Here is a 21,199-nt window from a genome sequence, read left to right as displayed (position 1 = left end):
ATAAGTTTTCCCAGTTTTTTTTGTGGTAAAATTAGGTGACTCGGCTTATATTCAGGTCAGCTTATACTTGAGTATATATGGCATTTAAGATTTTTATTTACCCTTAATCTTACTTTCAGCTACAGTAACGAACCCACAAATAACAAGCCATCCTCAGCAATGCTGCAACCAAAGTTGCCTTTACCTGAATCCCCGCGTGGCTACAGAGGTAAAAGTCGAATTCGGAGGGATGTGTGATGGTGCTGTCCACAGTGGTGCCTGCTGGGACATTGCCACTCTTCCCCACCTGATGGAAAGACAAAAGCCACAAACATATTTCAACGTCATATAACCATATAACTTACCCTGGCCATAAATATGCCTCAAAACTAGCCTAAAAGAGTATGCTGGGAACACAGCTGCAACTAACACTGGGAAGGAAAGTTGAAATTATCCTGTTTTATTAACTACTATATTAACGTGGTCCTTGTACCCCTAACTTCTGGTTTTCTTTTTCACATCAGCTTTTCAAAGCTCTAGGCTTTGAGCTTTTCAGGAAAATCTGCTCCCTGCCTTCAAGCCTCCTGAAGCTTTCTCATATTGCCATACAACAGGCATGGGCAAACTTTGGCCCTCCAGGTGTTTTGGACTTCAATTCCCACAATTCCTAATAGCCTATTGGCTGTGTCAGGGGGCTTTAATGCCCTTTTCCTGCTTCTTGGCAGGTATTTGGACCACAAGGTCTCTTCTAACTCTATGATTCTATGAGTTTGCATTCTATAACATCTAGGGATTCAAACTAGGTAAAATTGAAAGAGCATCGGCCACTATGTAAAAACCTCCAGCTGGCCTTCTGTCTCCACGGATTCTGTGTCCATGGATTCAAGGGCCCTTTGAAGGTAACTATCAGGCTGATGTGGCCCTCAATGGAAACGGGTTTGATATCCCTCCATAAGATGTTAAAAGGAATATCCCGGAGTCAATATACTTTGTGAAAATGCAAAGGCAACCTGATGAAATGTGATGAGAAACCCCATCCTCCATCTCTAGCAATAATCCTTCCCTAGGAGTGGTCCAATTTAACAAGGTGGCTCCTTCTCTCCCATCAGCCCAGCTTTACCTACCCTTTCTGTTTTGTCAGCACAGAAGAGCCTTGTGTGGTGCCTTTTCTGCACAACGATGTAGGTGATCCCAGGCCGATAGTCTTCTTCTAAACTGATGCAGGCCTTTCGGATGGCTATGAGCTCTGGCCAGGCAACCTAGAAAAGGGTGAAAGCATGACATCAATTGCTTGAGACAATGGATTATATGCAAACCTGGAGAGGAGGCCTAGCAGAATAGTGGGATTTAACGCAGTCATGGTTATGTTGAGGGGTCTTTTATTCAATGTGGTATGAAATGTATTCATTTGTTTAAAAGGTTGCTGTGAGTTTTCTAGCCTGTATGGCCATGTTCCAGAAGCATTCCCTCCTGATGTTTCGCCCACATCTATGGCAGGCATCCTCAGAGGTTGTGAGGTTTGTTGGAAACAAGGCAAGTGGGGTTTATATATCTGTGGAATGTCCAGGGTGGGAGAATGAACTCTGTTTGAAGCAGGTGTGAATGTTGCAACTGACTAGCTTGATCTCTCTTGTCCTTTGCTCAACATAGCATTTATTGGATTTTCTTAGCTGGGTCTGCACATAGTTTTTTATGTTATGTTTCTTCATCTTTTCTTCAAAAAGTGGTTCTTTTTATATATGGTAAGAACACCGATATATGGTAAGAACACCGATGAAGAAACACAGCAAGCAACTGTGGGCAACTCTACATAGGGACCACTAAACGCAGCATTCCCCAAACACAAATCAAGGAACATGAAAGGCACTGCAGACTAATTCAACCTGAGAAGTCAGTCAGAGTAGAGCACCTGATGAACTAACCTCGACACAGCATATTATTTGAGAACACGGAAATGTTGGACCACGCTAACAACCACAATATCAGACTACACAGAGAAGCTACTGAAATCCACAAACATGTGGACAATTTCAATAGAAAGGAAGAAACCATAAAAATGAACCAAATCTGGCTATCAGTATTAAAAAAACTCAAAAATCTGAACAGTAAAGAAAGAACAACACTCAAAAACAGGAGAATTCCAAACAAGAAACAATCAGGGACAACTAATCACCTTCCAACAAAGGATTCTCCCAGACAGGAGTAGCCAAAGCCTTGAAGCTGCAAGGCTATTCAATGCTAATCAAGGTGATCAATTACAGCATTAATACTTGTCTCAAACAGACAAGAGTGCTTTCTCCCACTCTGGACATTCCACAGATATATAAACTCCACTTGTCTAGTTTCCAACAGACCTCACAACCTGAAAACTTCCAGAAAACTTCAGAATTTAAACTGTTAGAATTTTTCGTATGGAATTTTCAAATAATAACTATCATGCTAGAAGAAAGAATGGAAAATATTGTGATAGGAAGTAAGAATCTAACTCTACATGATAGAAAGCAACTAAAACAGGATACAAGGGAGGAGGTAAGAGCATAGTCAATACAATCATGGTACTGGTGTTTTCACTATGCAGCAGACTAAGTTGTATATTCTTCCCAGAAAGAAAATAAGACAGTTTGACAATTGAGTCCCAGTTGATTGTTCTGTATATGTACTATTTTTCTTTTTGATAAACATGCAAAATTAAAAATAATCTTAGATATAAACATGAAGGCTTCTCCTGGGCTGAAAACCACTCAGAGGTGCCCCAAGGTGCAGTGGAAATGCTTCCATGCATCTGGGGGCCATTTGGGGGCCTACCTGTTTCATCTGGCCTTCAGAGACCCCTCCCCTGTAATATATGATGCGCGTGGGCTTGAAGCGCGTGGACTTATAGAATTGGATAAGCAGCTCGCGCACCATGTTGGTCAGGTCCTGGATCACTTCCTGGCTGTAAAGCAGCTCCTGGGAGGTCTCCTGGCGGGATGTTTGCACTCGCACTGTGGCACAGTAGCGGCTGGGGTGGCCATCCATGCTGCCCACAACAGCAGCGATGGAGGGCTTTTTCCCATCCCCGGCTGGCGGGTGAGTGACGTCCGCCCCCAGGAAGATCACTGGCTGCTGAAAGATGGAGGGCCTGTCAAAGAGAACGCACGGGGAAAGGTTTCTACAGGGAACCAAGGAGAGGCACCACCATCACCAATCCCTGTTGACAGAAAAAATGAAATGCAAAGACACAGGACGGGTGACACCTGACTCGACAACAGCACATGTGAAAAAGATCTTGGAAACTGGCAAACCATGTGATGCTGCAGCTAAAAAAGTCAATAGGATTTTGACCTGCATCAGAAGGAATGTATTGTCTAGATTGGGGGAAGTCATGGTAGCCCTCTATTCCACTTTGGTCAGACCTCACCTGAAATAATAATTAGTTGTCCAGAGGAGAGCAACTAAAGAGCTGGATAGGTTTAGCCTGCAGAAGAGAAGGTTGAGAGGAGACATGGTGAGGACCATGTTTAAATACCTGAAAAGATGTCATATGGAAGAGGAATCAAGCTTGTTTTCTGCTGTCCTGGACACTAGGACTCAATGGAGCTATGGGTTCCAATTACAGGAAAGGAGATTCAACCTTAGGAAGAACTTCCTGACTGTTAGAAGAGCTCTCCAACAGTGGAACTCACTACCTTGAAGGAGGGTACAGGCTCCTTCTATGGAGGCCTTTAAACAGAGGCTGGATGATCATCTGTCAGGGGTGCTTTGTTTGTGCTTTTCCTGCATGGCATCATGGGGTTGGACTGGATGGCCCATATGGTCACTTCCAACTCTATTATTCTATGATTAGTGTGTTTATGAAATGCATACATTGATAAACCTGGCAAAGCATTCAACACTTTTGGGGAAGTGGTTGAGCTGTCAGGGCTGCATAATTCCCATGTGTGTTACAGTCAAAAGTTGAGATTCAAAGTGGTGTTTCCTGAACCCTCTGATGCTGGGGAATGAGAACTTTGTCCCTCATAGTGTGGTAAGGAAGGGGAGCATATCTGTAACTATTTGTTATAATGGTTCCTTTCTTTCCCGAAAAGTCTCCAGCGATGGACAGCTGATGGATTATGGGTTGGCATCAGACCATGGACTACCAGTTTGAATAGCACTAGTAAATGGACAGAGAGATGGTTCAGGATGTGCTCACTAAATTACTCTGTACAAACACATCCTGACAAATACTGGCTTGGGTTTGGCTCAGGGCATCCATCAGACAGTCCATAACTGATTGTGTACATCTGAACCAAATGGTTCAACCAGCTGTGTCATTCAGAACACAGATTTTAAATAGCAATAAGAAAGACTACAGGTTATATAACAGAATTCGCACATTTCCACATGTTTCACTATTACAGTTCTGACCTTGTTGTGTGCCTTCAAGATTCCTAAATTTCACAGTTCCTGTAAAAGCAGGTTCCATGTCATCCAGACCACATGCATACAAGAACATTAAAAAGAATCTATATGAGATAATATAATCCTAACAGAAAAGAAACTTATAACAAAAATCTATAAGACCCTATTAAAGTAGTCAACAGAAACTGAATGAGTAAAAGACTGTATGATTAAATGGGCAGCCAACTTTGGGCATTAAATCAAGCTGGAGGAATGGGAAAGAATATGGAATAACAAATTAAAATACACATATGCATATGACCTGAAAGAAAATTGGTATAAAATGATGTTAACAGTGGTATATAACTCCCCAAAAGTTATCACAATGATATAAAATCACACAAGATAAATGCTGGAAATGCGAAACACATGTGGGGACTTTCTACTACATGTGATGGTCTTTTAAAGTAGCAAATAACTATTGGAAGGATGTACAGGAAAGAATTAAGAAAATATTGGAAATAAGAATTGAAACCGGAATATTTCCTAGTAGGTAGGGTGGATATGGAGTTAAATAAAAATAAGGATAAATTGCTGAATTATTTTGTCATGGCTGCCAGAATAACATATGCAAGAAACTGGAGAATCAAAGAAATTCCAAAAATAGAGGAATGGCTATTGAAAATAGTTGATATAATGAGTATGGACAATTTGACACAACTGTTAACTAATCACCAAGGCAGTGCAAAAAAACAAACAACAGAATGGTCACCATTTAAAGAATATTTGAAACTAGAAAAAATGAAAATGATAATATAATATAAGGAAGGTATATAGAAAAACTGTTCACATTGGGAGAAAAGATGAATGGGAGAAGAATAAATTTAATAAGAGACAAAACAAAGCCTTTTGAACCACGATGAAGAAGATTGGAGGTCAACAAAATCCCCCTTCCTTTCCCTGCCTCCCTTTTCCACCCCATACCATACCTTATATCCCCAGGAAATAATCACCTTCCCTCGGGTAAAAGTTGCCTGAGTTTCTTCCTCATTCTGATTATCCTCATTTTATATTATTGTATAAATATTTCTATCATTAAAACTATTCATATAAAAAGAACATTAAATCTAGTCAGGCTGAAGGCTTTCCTGATTTTAGGAACATCTAACTCGCTGGAGTGAACACCATATGCGATTTTTAATTTCTGGGTATCTGCTCATTTCTTCCAAATGCCCTTGCAACTCTACATCTTCATTAAAGCCTGAATGTTATTGCCTTTAATCTGACCTTTGATGTGGTACCAGCACATTGTTTATCCCGCCGAGCTTCGCGTTGATCTTCAGGCAGAGGTTGGACAGAGTCTGCGGTGAGGTTTTCACAACATTTTTCACCTGGACACATTGGGTGGCCATGCCAAGAAGGGTGTCCCCAACACGCTTGACTTCAGCTGTAATGGAAAGATGGGGGCGGGGGGGGGGGGGATAGTTTTGCTTCAGATTGCCTTTTTGTTAAGGCTTCATGACTGGGGCTGCTTGCACAGACAATACCAGGTTGCATAACAACACTGTGGGAGAAAATGAGATGCCAAGCACCCCAAAACACAACAGAAGGTGCACCAGCTGTGGGGACTGTACCAAATGCTCTCTCTTACCATAGACAGGTGTCTTTCCAGGGAGAATCACTACGATGAGCTGCAGCCCAACATAAGTCAGTTTCAAGTGTTTGAACATGGGCTCCACACTGTCAGCCCCCTGGGCGTATTTGCAGAAGCACGGCTGTCCCTGGATGGGCATCCCGGCATCCTTGGAGATCTTGCGTAGCTGGTCGGTGAAGCTCCTGCAGAAAAACATTGAGCTCTTGAAGGCAACGGCACAGGAAACCCGACGGCTTGAAATCCCTTCCATTTAAGCACTAAGCACAATTGGATTTACAGGGATGAGACACAATGGCCACCATCTGAAGTGACATTGAGAGAAGATCAAATGCAGGAAAGATCAACTGGCAGCTCAAAAAAGCCTCTGGTTGAGAACTGCAATACCCAGTAGGGCTTTGGCCAGTTAAGCTACTGGGACATGCAGTGAGTCCAACAATATACTGAAGACCATGTGATTACCACAGCTACTATACATTTAAACAAAAAGGAACAAACTGGAGTGTCACATCCCATGCCTTGCTTACTATAGCAACAGAATACAAGGCTAAATTAACTTTGGCAAGATTCATCAAGACAGTTCTGTAGTCACAGTAAAGCAGGGGGGTCTAGCTCATTTCCATCGAGGGTCACGTCAGCCTTATGATTGCCTTCAAAGGGCCCTTGAATCCATGGACAGAGAATCCATGGATATAGAGAACCAACTATATTTTTTTCACTTAGCATTCAGTACTTTTGTTTTTTCACCCAATTCGGATTCCTAGGTGCTATTGAACAACAAGTCTTGTCACTTTTGATTATCTGCCATGCAGACTGAGGATGATGGGAATTGTAATCCAACAGCTCTTGTGGCTCTTGAGACTGGGGAAAGATTCAAGGATGTTTTAAATCCAGATCATACCCATGAACTTTGTATCTCAACCCAAACCCTACTATCCTGACTCAGCAGAACAAACTACAGCCTCACAGATGTTCCTGGATCCCAACTCCCATCAGCTTTAGTCATGATGTCTAATGATGAGGAATAGAAGAGTTGTAGTCCAGCATTTGGAGGGCCACATAAAAGGACAGGAAGGGATGGATTTGTCCTGTAGGCCTTGAGTTAGACACATGTGCAAGAAAGGAACTGAACTGCCAATCTGTACCCAGAAACTGGGAAATACCTTAAACTCCCAAATAGCTAAGAGCCAGCATGGGCTAATGGTAGTCATGACTGATTGGGTCTTGGGAGCCTTGCTGGGCCATTTATTTCACTAAATAACCCTACTGCTAATACACAGAATTGCAAGGAAGATGAAATGGGGAGAAGCTTGCCCCAAGTTCCTAGGAGGCAAAACAGAATATCAATGTATCAAAAAGAACAAAAATAAAACCATCATTCTCCATATACGTATGTTTGTGCCTTCCTGTTCAGTCAGTTTACCAATTCACAGAAATATATTCCTAAAGAAAAGGCTATTGCATACCATTAAGTGATGCTAAGCAAAACAAAACGAACTCCACACACCATGAAACCAAAGCAACTTACTTCAAGAGGTCTTCCCGGCATTGTTTCTGAGGCGCAAAGCAGGCCACGGCCCAAACTTTAATTTCAATGCCAGCATAGAATTGCTTTCCTCTCATATCCCAGACACCCTGATTTGGTGTAGCCACAGTCTTGTTCTGAAGATCCAGAAATGAAACACAGTTCTTTTAAATAATTATTTTATGAATTGCCAGTGGAAATGCTGTGCAGTCTTTTGGTGACTGGTGGTATTTTAGCTGTAGTTTTAGTATATTTTTACTTTAGTAACAATAACAATAATCATCACCATCATTTTTATTACTTACCCACCTCTCCTCATGGCTCAAGGCGGGGCCCAACATAGTCAAAACACATCATATAAACATTCAGTAAAATCATGTAAAGGTTTCCCCTGACATTAAGTCTAGTCATGTTCCACTCTGGGAGGTGGTGATCATCTCCATTTCTAAGGCGAAGAGCTGGCCGCATATCTGCATGGAGCGCCATTACCTTCCCACCAGATCAGCACCTATTGATCTACTCACATTTGCATGTTTTCGAACTGCTAGGTTGGTAGAAGCTGGGCCTAACAGTGGGAGCTCAGACCGCTCCCCGGATCTGAACTGCTGACCTTTCCATCAGCAAGTTCAGCAGCTCAGTGGTTTAATCTGCTGCACCACCAGGAGGCCTTTCAGTAAAATGTATATATTAAAATATAGTTCTGTAGAATACACATATTATAACATATTTCTGGAAAATACACATGTTAAAATATGCAGAGAAATTTAAAACTCATAGTGAAAAATTAACTGGGTAGACCTGCCAGAAGAAAATTCGTATTAAAATAGCTGCAAGCCCCAAGTCTAACACAGCTGTGAAGGTTTAGAATTTCATGCCTGATCTCTGTAATGTTTATTGTTTTTCTACTTACCCGGCCTCCGTATTGCAACATTGGTGCAGGCAACACCCTGCCTGTCAGCTCCGTCATCTCATTATGGACAACGATCCCAAACTCCTTCAGATATGGATCAGGACCACCGACCATGCTGTTACTCTTGACCTGGCCACAGAGATAGAAACAACACGCATCTCATAGAATCATAAAGATCATAAGACTCATCCAGTCAAACCTGCTTTGTTTTGCCACAGTCCTCTTTGACTCTTCCCATTTCTATAAGATCAAGTCTGAGCTACTCACCAATCTACTAATCTCTTCCTGCCTGTCTGGTGCAGAGCGTGCTGTGGCCTTGATCATTGTGGACGTCTGATTGTCTGTCAGCTTCTTGATACAGCGTTGGCCGGCTACAATATTACACACCTAGGATCAGAAACACAACATTGTAAACAAGTCACAAAGCAACACAGTCGGAAGTAAAAAGGAGAACTGCCACAGTGTTTTACCTCTAGAGGCAAATATGTGTGTTTCTGCTCCTGTCCTACTTGGAGGCATGGAAGGTGAGGGTATTTCAACTGCAGGCTATACTTTTGCTTAAAATACTGTGCAACTGTGCACTCCATGGCCTGACCATTTTCCAGCTGCAGAGGGAATCTGTGGGAGGTAACAAGTTCTGGATTAGAGAGTCAGCCTTGTGTAACAGATAGAGTCAGACTGGAGGGACCTTGATTCAAATCCTCATGCAGCAAGACATTCAATGAGAAGACTTTGTTGCTCCCTACATATTATCCTGATCTGCATCATAAGGTAGTTGTGGAAAGGGAGGGGGGCAATCACCTATACTGTGACTGAACTCCAGTGAGGAAAAATGAGATAGAAATATAATTGAATTTTCACCAAACAAAAACATCTGTATTTCATATCAAAGCATCTTGCTGCTTTCTGATACAGGCAGTCCCCAAAGTTACAAACAAGAGAGGTTCTATAGGTTAAGTTGAATCTGTTTGTCAATTGGAACAGGTACATTTTAAAAAGTGTAGCTCCAGCCATACAGACACATACTCTTTAGATCTCATAGAGATGAGTTTGTTCGTAACTTGAACTTGTATCTCAGTCGGAACAGGTACATTTTTTATAAATGTAACTGAAGCCAAATACCAAATCATAGAATCACAGGGTTGGAAAAGACCTCCAGTCCAACCCCCTGCCAAGAAGCAGGAAAATCGCCCCCAAAGAAGGAACCTCGGCCACACTCTGGGGCAGAGAGTTCCACTGCTGAACAGCTCTCTTAGAGTTAGGAATTTCTTCCTAATGTTCGGGTGGAATCTCCTTTCCTGTAGTTTGAAGCCATTGTTCTCCAGAGTAGCAGAAAACAAGCTTGTTCCCTCCTCCCTATGACTTCCCCTTACATCTTGATACATGGCCCTCATCATGTCTCCTCTCAGCCCTCTCTTCTGCAGGCTAAATATGCCCAACTTTTTAAGTCACTCCTCATGGGGCTTTTTCTCCAGACCCTCCGACTTATACGTATATAAGCTTTAGATCTCATAGATAAAAGTTAACATCCATATCACGTTTGTTTTACTGCCTGTGCCCCTGTTCAGTATATTTCACCTCACTAACTTGGGGACCCCTACAGGTGTAGTGGGTTAAACCACTGAGCTGCTGAACTTGCTAACTAAAAGGTTGGTGGTTCGAATCTGGGGAGCGGGCTGAGCTCCCACTATTAGGCCCAGCTTCTGCAAACCTAGCAGTTTGAAAACATGCAAATGTGAGTAGATCAACAGGTACCGCTTCTGTGGGAAGGTAATGGCACTCCATACAGTCATGCTGGCCACATGATCTTGGAGGTGTTTACAGACAACACAGTCTCCTTAGCTTAGAAATGGAGATGAGCACCACACCCCAGAGTTGGACACAACTAGGCTTAATGGCAGGGGAAACCTTTACCATTGCCTTTTAATTTCGGGACTGCCTGTACTAATTTCTGTATTGCCATTACTGATTTACAGATGACCACCGCAGATATTTAAGAAATGGGTCTGATATAGTTTGTTTCTTGTATTCCTCCCATTTCTTCCCCAACCTGTGATAATGCCATCACAAAGCTTGTTTGGCAAGACTTGTTCAAAGGGGCTATGCCACTGCCTTGATCTGAGAACATGAGACTTGCTCAATGAGTTTTCATAACTGAGCAAGGATTCAAACCATGGCCTCCCAAAGTACTTGTTCAACACTCAAATTGTGGGTTCTCTCATGTGATCCTGGACGACAAATGCTTATGGATACCTCAGTCATTCAAAAGCCATAGCTCACAGGCACCAAAGGGAGTGATATAGAAGACCATCACAAGGATGAGGGACCATCAACACCAACTTGGGCATCACTGGCTCTGAGAGCCAAACTTGTTTCATTTTCTGCTTCCATGGGCCATGCCTCCCACTTTCTTATGAAATCAAAAATGGTCAGAATTTCATTTCTGTTAAAAATGTTAATCAGAGCCTAGATGAGGTGCATGTGAGTGGTAGAAGCATCTAAATGAAGAATCATACTACCAAATAAGTCTCTGGAGATGATTCTCAATTTCTGATTTTTTTTTCCCTCCAGAAAACCACACAACAAGGGGGCTTGTGTAAGCCACACTATTCCCCTGCCTATTCCCATACATACCCGCTTGCCAGCCGATCCCCCAGGTGCTCAAATTGGCAACAGATGGGGGATGGCTGTTGAAAAGAAGACAATGGCGCACATCCATTCAAGCAGCTTTGTCACTTTCTCAGCTATCATGAGTCATTCTGTTCGCTCTGGTTATGGACAGTTAATCCAATTGATCATGAAATATGTTTTCTCTCAACTGTTGATCTTTGTTTACTTTACTATACATTGCTAACTGATACTATGGCAAGTTGAGCTTTTGGCGGGAGGTGCTGTCAACTGTACCTAATGGGGGGCAGCTGTCTGCAATTTCATACATTGATAAGTATCTCTTTGATTTTTTGAAAATGTGTTCAGTTAAGTTACATTTTGACATTATTCAATCTTGGGAATGACTTTAAAAGAATAATCAAATCATTTGGATCCAAATCCAGTATCTCCCTACAGAATGCTCTCCTTTCCATACTGCCCAAAACCTTGGCCTTCCGGAGCCAGTTTTAGGGCTACATAAAGCGGGAGTTCACTGCTCCCATTTCCACTGGATTCCACTGCTCTAAAGGTAGAATTACAGTATGTGATGTCACATCTTGAGGCTGAAGCTGGTTTCAAAATCATATTTTCAGCAGTTCACACTTTAAGGTCACAGGACAAGATCTGTATACTTGGGCCCATGCATCATCAACATCACCATCATTATCATCATTTTTATTTATACAGTTTAATTCATTCTGTGACTAAGCTCTTAACTCAAAACACTCGTATTTCAAAATGAATTTTCCCACTGAAATGCTATTAATCAGTTCTGCCCCCTGAAGCCCCCCTCCCAAATTTTTTGTTATATTTTTAAAATAAATATAAATAATAAATAATGTATAAACACATACTGTCAAAGAACAATAAAAAGAAAGTTCAACTTTAAAATAGTAGGAGTACAAAGTTATGGCAAGGAAGCACAAAGTTAAAAGGCAGAAGCCTCATTTTCTTCAAACTGTACTCATTCCAGTCTCCCTCCCTCACTTGATCTCTCTCCCTCCATCTCTTAATGAAGCTAAACCTACCAGGAATAAAAACCACATAAAATCAACTAACTCAAAGTTCCTCAAAGCGGACAAGAACAACATGAATAGCAATCTTCCGAAGCAGACAAGACATGGAGGCTGCTCCCTTGAAGCCCTGCATCCCTGTACTCTCATGCTAGCACTCCCTCTGGCCCTAGCTCTTAACTCAAAATGCCATTCTTATGTCAAAGTGAAAGCCAGACCAAGTGATGGGTCTAAACTCTAAATCAGGGGTCCTCAAACTTTTTGAACAGTTCACTGTCCCTCAGACTATTGGAGGGCCGGACTATAATTTACACGGGAACAAACACAATATTTAAAATTAAGAACAAGTAATATTAAAATTATTTATTTATTTGCCATACTTGCGCCCTGCCCTTCTCTACCCCGACAGGGCGACTCAAGGCAAATTTCAAACATTTCAAAAACTGCAACATATTAAACAGAGTTTTAAAAGATTTTAATAGTTAACAACTATTCCATTCCAAGAGCAACTGCACAAATCAACAAACTTATCAGTATTTCAATGGGAACTATGGGCCTTCTTTTGGCTAATGAGATGGTCAATGTCCAGTTCCATATTTGTCACTGCTAGTTGTAACAAGTGATGCAAATGTGCATCAGTTAGTCTAGATCTGGTTGGAGATTTCAGATGTTTCATTCTGAAAAAAGTCTTCACAGACATAAGTGCTGCCAAAGATGGTTGCCATTTTGAGTGCATGGTTTCTGAGCTTAGGATATGTCTCAGAGGGGAGAGATGTATAGAAATTAGGAAGGCTGCTTGACTTGAATATGTCTGCAGTTCAGCCAATTCCATTTGGTAAATTATATTCGCATTTTCAATGTCAATAGAAAAAGGGTTATGGAAAAGCTGTATGTCCTGTTCATGAAGACGAAGCTCTTTAAATCTAATTTGGAACACATTATGCAACTTTTCCAGTGACTCCACACATATTTTGTTTGGGAATGCAACCGATGGTTTCTCCTCTAACAGATTTTGAGTTGTGGGGAAATGGCAGAAATTTTCCTCCTTCACATGCCCGATGAGGAGGCCTAATTTTACTTCGAATGCTTTCACATGTGATTACATATCACAGATGAGCTTCCCCTTTCCTTGAAGTTGCACATTGAAACTGTTGAGTAGCTCAATCACATCTGTAAGAAAGGCAAGGTGCCATTTCCATTCTGTGTCCTTGAGCTCTGGTACTTCTTTGTTTTTTGAAATCAGAAAATCTGTAATCTGTGGGAGTAGGTCATAGAAACATTTCAAAACTCTCCCTCGATTCAGCCAACGGACTTCTGTGTGGTACAGAACATCTTCATGATCAGCATTTAGCTCAGACAGAAATTCCTGAAATTGTCTATGGTTTAATGCATTAGCTCTAATGAAGTTAACACAAGATACCACAATTTTCATAACAGAATCCCAATTCAGTGATTTACTACACAGCGCTTGTTGGTGAATTAGACAGTGTATGGCTATTGGATGAGAAATTTGTTTGTCCATCTCTTGGTTAATGCGAGCAATTAGTCTTTTCTTAGACCCCACCATGCTAGGAGTACCATCAGTTGTCACACTGACTAGCTTAGCCCAGCCCAGATCCAAAACATTGACAGATTCACAAACCTTTTCATAGATATCCTCTCCTGTAGTTGTTCCTTTGATGCTTTGCAGGGCAGCAAGCTCTTCTGTGACTTCAAAATAATTTGTCCCACGAATAAAAATTAGAAGTTGTGCAGAATCACGAACATCATTACTTTCATCGAGTGCCAAGGAAAAATAGGATTTTTTTTTGTGGAGTTTTGCAAAAGCTGATGCAAATTGTCTCCTATATCTTCAATCCTTCATGTTATTTTAAATCCTGAAAGACTCACTGCACTAAATAAATCGGCCTTCTCTGGACACATCTCTTTGGCAACAAACTGAAGGCATTGTTTAACAAATTCTCCCTCTATGAATGGTCTGCCAGTGCACGCTATTAGCTTGGCAACTTTAAAACTTGCTCGCTGAGCTGAAATATTTTGCTGCTTCTGCTTCACAAATGTATTTTGCTGAGTTATTAATGTATTTTTCAGTTTTAATATTTTATCTTTTCTCACTTCTCCAAACAAACAATCATATTTATCTTTATGATGGGTTTGATAGTGTCGACGCAAATTGTATTCCTTGAACACTGACACTATAGTCTGGCATATCAAACACACAGCTCTTTCCTTGTACTTAATGAAAAAGTAGTCATAAGTCCACTGTTTGTTGAATATTCTACACTCCGAGTCAATTTTTCTCTTTTTTGGCATCATTGTTTCCTATGGAGTAGGAGGAAGAAAGCAGGACCTGAGGTCAGTAAGTGGGGCCTGAGGGAAGGATGATTTCTGGATGTAGCTGAGGCCGGGATCCCCTTCCCTCAGGGTATTGACCCCTGGGGAGTGGTTTGGGTGTCTGGGTGATGGCGGTCATTTCCCCGGTTCTTTCCTGCCCTTTCCCCCAACCTCCCCCCCCCCCCCAATTTATGGAGAAAGAAGACTCCACTGGTTCCTTAGTACAGTAATACCTGAATGTGGGTGCATAGACTTATTCCAGTTTGACACCACTTTAACTCAATGTTATAGAATCCTGGAGCTGCAGTTTGATCTTTTGGCAGAAAAGGCAAAACAGCTTGTAAAAATTTATATCCCAGGATTCCATAGCGTTACGCCATGGCAGTAAAACTGGTGTCAAACTACATTAACTCTGCAGTGTAGATGTACCCCTATTTTGCAGCGCTTTAGCTACACACCATCAGGTGCCCCCTCTTCATATACACCAGTGATTCTCAACCTTCCTAATATTGTGGCCCCTGAATACTGTTCCTCATGTTGTAATGACCCCCAACCATAACATTATTTTCATTGTTATTTCACTACTGCTACTCTTATGGATTGATTTTGCTACTGTTATGCATTGTAATGTAAATATCTGCTATGCAGGATGTATTTCATTGTTACAAACTGAACATAAAACATGGTGATTAATCACATAGTGATTAATATGTAATTAATCACATAGTGATTAATATGCAATTAAAACATGTAATTATTTATTGTGAAACATTGATTTCTAATTACAAATAAATGGAAGTTTAACTTAACTGTGTGGACCACCTCTTTTGATTGTGCTAACCATCCTCATCTGTATTGACCTCTTTTGACTGTGCTGACCATCTCTGATTGTATTGAACATCTTTCTTGACTGTGCTGACTATCTGTATTGTGTGTGTGCGGAGCACCCTATTAGCGCTAACTCTAGAAGGACTGTGCTGTCCATTTTGTCACCTGATACATCTCTCGGGACAGCAATCTAAACTTCGAGAGGCGGGGGGATCTTAACTATAGTAATTAACAACAACTATACTTAATGATTATCTGAGAATTTTAGAACTAATGGTGCACCGTTATTAAGTACAGTGGATATATATCCAGCGTGACTCTAGCACTTTACTCCATCAGCACCTTAACTTACTACCTCGGTGGTCCATTAACTTTACTGAGCCTTAGCACTTTAATCGACTCAACCATCTTGCACTGAATTTAAGTCCTCCATGACGCACTCCATTCGAGCACTTTAGAGCCAATTGACCAAGCTACTGCACTTTAATTATTTATACCATCGTGTATGTTGATACAATTATCTATCTGCACTTTAAGAACTTCTGCACTTTAAGAACTCCTTTGACAGTGTTAATAGCTACCATCCATGTCACTACCCTTTCCCTGGCATCTGTTAATCTTGCTGCTAATTGTTTTTGGTAGGGAGAGGGAACGGAGTAGATCAGAAAGACTGGAGTTTAACATAATAGGAGTAGGAAATGAACGGAAGGCAGGACTATGGCATCCTGGAACTATAACATACCATACAGTCAACAATGAATTACGGGTGGATACTTTGGCTGCCGAATGCGTCATGGAGGAGGGAGAGGGTTCCGTTAACTGGGGAGCCCCCATAGAAGTCGTGGTGGGGAGGGGGAGATACGGGAAAAGGATACCTTTAATTTGGCCTAGGGAGTGTAGAACAACATTAGTAATCCCAAATCGGTCTCCTGATATGGTAAGTCGGTGTAACCAGGATGGCGGTCCCTCTGAATTGAAAGTGGTGCTGTTGAATGCCAGATCTGTCAACGGTAAAACAACTTTCATCCAGGATTTAATCCTGGATGAACGGGCAGATCTGGCGTGCATCACAGAGACCTGGTTGGACGAAGCGGGAGGTGTAAATTTAACCCAGCTTTGCCCACCAGGTTTCTCTGTGCAGCACCAACCGAGATCCGGAGGGCGGGGAGGCGGAGTTGCAGTGGTCTATAGAGATTCCATTCTTCTGACCAGGGCCCCCATCCCGCAGTCAACAAATTTTGAATGCGTCCACCTGAGGGTGGGTGACCGGGACAGATTAGGGATTCTGTTAGTGTACCGTCCACCTCGCTGCACTACAGTCTCCCTGCCTGAGCTAGCGGGGGTGGTCTCGGACCTGGCATTGGAGTCCCAACGGCTGCTTGTGCTGGGGGACTTCAATGTCCATGCCGAGGCCGCCTTATCGGGAGCGGCTCAGGACTTCATGTCTACCATGGCAACCATGGGGCTGTCCCAACAGGTATCTGGCCCCACCCACAGTGCTGGACATACATTGGACTTGGTTTTCTGCCAGGGATGGGAGGAAGGTGGCGGTGTTGAGGAGTTATCCATCTCTCCGTTGCCATGGACCGACCACCACCTGGTCAGCTTTAGACTCACTGCACCCCCCAACCTCCGCAGAAGTGGAGGACCCATTAAACTGGTCTGCCCCAGGAGGCTTACGGATCCGGATGGATTCCTGACGGCTCTTGGGGAATTTCCCGCCACCTCGGTTGGTGATCCTGTTGATGCTCTGGTCGCTCTCTGGAATGGGGAGATGACTAGGGCAATAGATACGATCGCTCCAGAACGTCCCCTCTCAAGTAGCCGAGCTAAACCAGCTCCTTGGTTCACCGAAGAAGACTTTTTTCGCGGCCACTATTGCGTCCGCAAAGAACCGTCCGGCCGAACTGTTCCGAGTTGTCAGAGGCCTATTAAAACCCGCCACTCAGAATGGGTGCCCTGATGACTCGGCAGCTCGCTGTGAAGCCTTTGCTCGGTTCTTCGCAGACAAAGTCGCTTTGATCCGCTCTGGACTGGATACCATATTAACGGCAGTATCTGAGGATGTAACACGAGCATCTGCTTGTCCGGTTTTGATGGATTCATTTCAATTGGTTCAATCCGAGGATGTGGACAAGGTGCTTGGAGGAATGAGAGCTACCACATGCATCCTAGACCCTGCCCATCCTGGTTTCTGAAGGAGGCCAGAGGGGGATTGGCCGAGTGGGTGAAGGTGGTGGTTAATGCCTCCCTTCGGGAGGGCAAAATTCCAGCCAGCTTAAAGCAAGCTGTGATAAAACCGCTGTTGAAGAAACCATCACTGGACCCCACTCAATTCATCAACTATCGGCCTGTTTCCAATCTCCCCTTTTTGGGCAAAGTCATGGAACGTGTGGTGGCCTCACAACTCCAGGCATTCTTGGTAGACACGGATTATCTGGATCCGGCACAGTCGGGCTTTAGGCCGGGGCATGGTACCGAGACAGCTTTGGTCGCCTTAGTGGATGGTCTGCGTCGGGAGCTCGACAGGGGGAGTGTGTCCCTGTTGGTGCTGCTCGACATCTCAGCGGCCTTCGATACCGTCGACCACAGTATCCTTCTGGGACGCCTCGCGGGGATGGGTCTTGGAGGTACTGTTCTGCAGTGGCTCCGCTCATTCCTCGAGGGTCGGTCTCAGAAGGTGTTACTGGGAGACTCCTGTTCAACCCCACAACCTTTGTCTTGTGGGGTTCCTCAGGGTTCAATACTGTCTCCCATGTTGTTTAACATCTACATGAAGCCGCTGGGCGAGATCATCCGGAGTTTCGGAGTGCGATGTCATCTGTACGCAGATGATGTCCAACTCTGTCACTCCTTCCCACCTGCTACTAAGGAGGCTGTCGAGGTCCTGAACCGGTGCTTGGCCACTGTGACGGTCTGGATGGGGGCGAACAAATTGAAATTGAATCCAGACAAGACAGAGGTACTCCTGGTTAGTCGCAAGGCCGAACAGGGTATAGGGTTACAGCCTGTGTTAGACAGGGTCGCACTCCCCCTGAAGACGCAGGTTCGCAGTTTGGGTGTGATCCTGGACTCATCGCTGAGCCTGGAACCCCAGGTTTCGGCGGTGACCAGGGGAGCATTCGCACAGTTAAAACTTGTGCGCCAACTGCGACCGTACCTTGGCAAGTCTGACTTGGCCACGGTAGTCCACGCTCTGGTTACATCCCATCTTGATTACTGCAACGCTCTCTACGTGGGGTTGCCTTTGAAGACAGCCCGGAAGCTCCAATTAGTCCAACGGGCGGCAGCCATGATACTAACAGGTGCGGGGCGCAGGGAGCATACAACTTCTCTGCTGCACCAGCTCCACTGGCTGCCGATCTGCTACCGGGCTCAATTCAAAGTGCTGGCGTTGGCCTTTAAAGCCCTAAACGGTTCTGGCCCAACTTATCTATCCGAACGTATCTCAGCCTATCAGCCCACCAGGACCCTAAGATCTTCTGGGGAGTCCCTGCTCTCTATCCTGCCGGCTTCACAAGTGCGGCTGGCGGGAACGAGAGACAGGGCCTTTTCTGTGGTGGCCCCTCGGCTTTGGAACACCCTCCCCATAGAGGTACGATCAGCCCCCTCGCTGATGGTGTTTCGGAAAAGATTGAAGACATGGATGTTTAAACAAGCATTCGGTTAATCCGTTGCAACGAATTTTGATGACTAAAGGATTGGTAATCATGGACGATGAATTTTGGATTGCGATTCCAGTTAGGAGATGCATGGGATTGTTATTGGTGGCCCAATAATTTGTATTGTATATGTGTTTTATGCTTTTAAACTGAATATTGTTTTTTTAAGTGTTGTAAACCGCAATGAGTCGCCGACTTAGGCTGAGATATTAGCGGTATACAAGCGCATTAATAAATAATAAATAAATAAATAAATAGGTAACAGGCTTAATATAGCAGCAGGGAACCCATAAATATGTTTACTGATCAGCCTATCGGCCGAACTCCCATAACTTATTTTCATCATAATTTGAGGCAGCCACACAAAGTTTCTGGAGAACAACTACTTTCAAAGTAAGAGCCACACAATTAAACAGGAAATAACACTTTCAAACCAGGAACAGATTTTTGTTCTATAAATGTATTATTATAGAGAGACTGTGGGCCCTTCTATACAGGCCCTATATCCCAGGATCTGATCCCAGGTTTTCTGCTTCAAACTGGATTATATGGCAGATAATCTGGGAAAAATAGAAACGTAAGCTGCTTTGGCCCCTTCCACGCAGCTGTATAAAATCCATACTTACTGGCTTATATGGCTTATATGGCAATGTGGATTCCGATAAGGCAGTTCAAAGCAGATATTGTGGATTATCAGCCTTGATATTGTGGGTTATATGGGTGTTTGGAGGGCCTTTCCATACAGGCCCTGTATCCCAGGATCTGACCCAGGTTTTCTGCTTTAAACTGGATTCTATGAGTCTGCACTGCCAGATAATCTGGGATAAACAGAAACGTAAGCTGCTTTGGCCCCTTCCACACAGCTGTATAAAATCCACACTTAACTGGTTTATATGGCAGTGTGGATTCCGATAAGGCAGTTCAAAGCAGATATTGTGAACTATCTGCCTTGATATTCGGGGTTATCTGGGTGTTTGGAGGGCCCTTTGATCTGATCCCAGGTCTTTTGTTTATCCCAGATTATCTGCCAGTGCAGACACATATAATCCGGTTTGAAGCAGAAAACCTGGGATCAGATCAGATGGGATATAGGGCAATTCAATTTCAACTCCACAAATATATGAAACAGTACAAAATAATTACATATCACTGCTATTCTTTAAAACTGGCATGGGCCAGATTGGGCCAGATTGGGCCCTCCTTGTGTTGTGGACTTAAACTCCCACAATTCCTAACAGCCAGTAGTGGGAGTTGAAGTCCAATACACAAGCAGGGCGCAAGCTGGTCCATGCCAGTTTTAAACATTCAATGGAAAGCTATCAAAACACATTCAAAGTTAAATAGCCCAGCAGCCTCTCACTTCCTTCGTTTTACAAGTTTTTAATGCTTAACATTTATTTATATCTTACTCCTGGATGTTATTATGTTTTGTGTGATTTTTGTTTTGTATTTTAAATTAAATGTGCTTTGACTTGTATTGTATTGTGAGCTGCTTTGGGCCTCTTAGGGAGAAAAGCAGAGTATAAATAAAGATGTATTATTAGTATTCTACACAAAGAGGGTAACCAGGGGAAACCAGGCCAATATTTTGCTGCCTACTGACCTTCTACTGTCCCTGCCTCCCTGAACTACAGCTCTGAAGCCCGTGCAGCCTCAGAAGGCAATTCTTCCAGCTTCTGGAGCTGCCTGCCAGAGGTGGAACTGGACCAATTGGGAAGCAAAAACCAGGAAGGCTGAGTGGAGACTGCCGCTCTGCTCTGCCAGTGGGGAGCCCGGCTCAGCTTCCTCCCCCCCCCCCCCCCCCCCCGCCTCCTACTCTTTCTTTAGACACTGCTCACGCTCATGGTGCCCAGCTCTCCCTCATGCAGACGCCTCCAGCTACCTAGCAACAAGGAAGTCCCTCTCAGCAGGAGGCAGCCTCATTTCCTTGAGACGCCTGACTCCTCCCCTGCACAACTACCGGCTTCGCTCGCCTCCATTCCCTGCCATTGTAAATATAATGCCTTCTTGCTGTAGTGGGCACCGGTGGCCCAGAGCGTCTGCGGGCCAGAGAAATGCCCCTGGTGGACAGGGTGTGGCCTGCAGGCCTTAATTTGAGGACCCCTGCTCTAAATGCTCTTAAGTTGGTATGCTCTTAAGTAGAGGTTCCACTGTACTCTGCTTTTTCTTTCTGAAAAAAAGAGACTCAAAGCGACAAAAAGTAAAACCAACACAATACAATTTAAAACCTAAAGTATGCAAATATTTAAATGGAATAAAAATATAGGGTGCAGCAGCATAACTTCC

The 21,199-nt window shown here is 43.4% G+C and overlaps 1 protein-coding gene across 4 annotated transcripts in view; it reads right to left on the bottom strand.

Moving 5' to 3' along the window:
- The window catches only part of LOC137095551 (protein argonaute-4), a 57,494-nt gene that overhangs the window by 9,652 nt on the left and 26,643 nt on the right, over nt 1–21,199 (bottom strand). For all 4 annotated transcript variants that reach the window (XM_067462338.1, XM_067462336.1, XM_067462335.1 and 1 more), the window contains 9 exons: nt 8,898–9,045; nt 8,695–8,814; nt 8,428–8,556; nt 7,521–7,654; nt 5,993–6,177; nt 5,629–5,788; nt 2,785–3,100; nt 1,104–1,238; nt 185–286 (listed from right to left, as the gene is read on the bottom strand). In XM_067462338.1, the coding sequence (XP_067318439.1) occupies nt 185–286; nt 1,104–1,238; nt 2,785–3,100; nt 5,629–5,788; nt 5,993–6,177; nt 7,521–7,654; nt 8,428–8,556; nt 8,695–8,814; nt 8,898–9,045 (1,429 nt within the window). The remainder of the gene's footprint in view (nt 1–184; nt 287–1,103; nt 1,239–2,784; nt 3,101–5,628; nt 5,789–5,992; nt 6,178–7,520; nt 7,655–8,427; nt 8,557–8,694; nt 8,815–8,897; nt 9,046–21,199) is intronic.

The sequence above is a fragment of the Anolis sagrei genome, chromosome Y (genome assembly GCF_037176765.1).
Source record: "Anolis sagrei isolate rAnoSag1 chromosome Y, rAnoSag1.mat, whole genome shotgun sequence".
NCBI classification, from domain to species: Eukaryota; Metazoa; Chordata; class Lepidosauria; order Squamata; family Dactyloidae; genus Anolis; species Anolis sagrei.
Note: the sequence above shows the minus strand (reverse complement) of the source record. Positions and strands in the feature narration are given on the sequence as shown.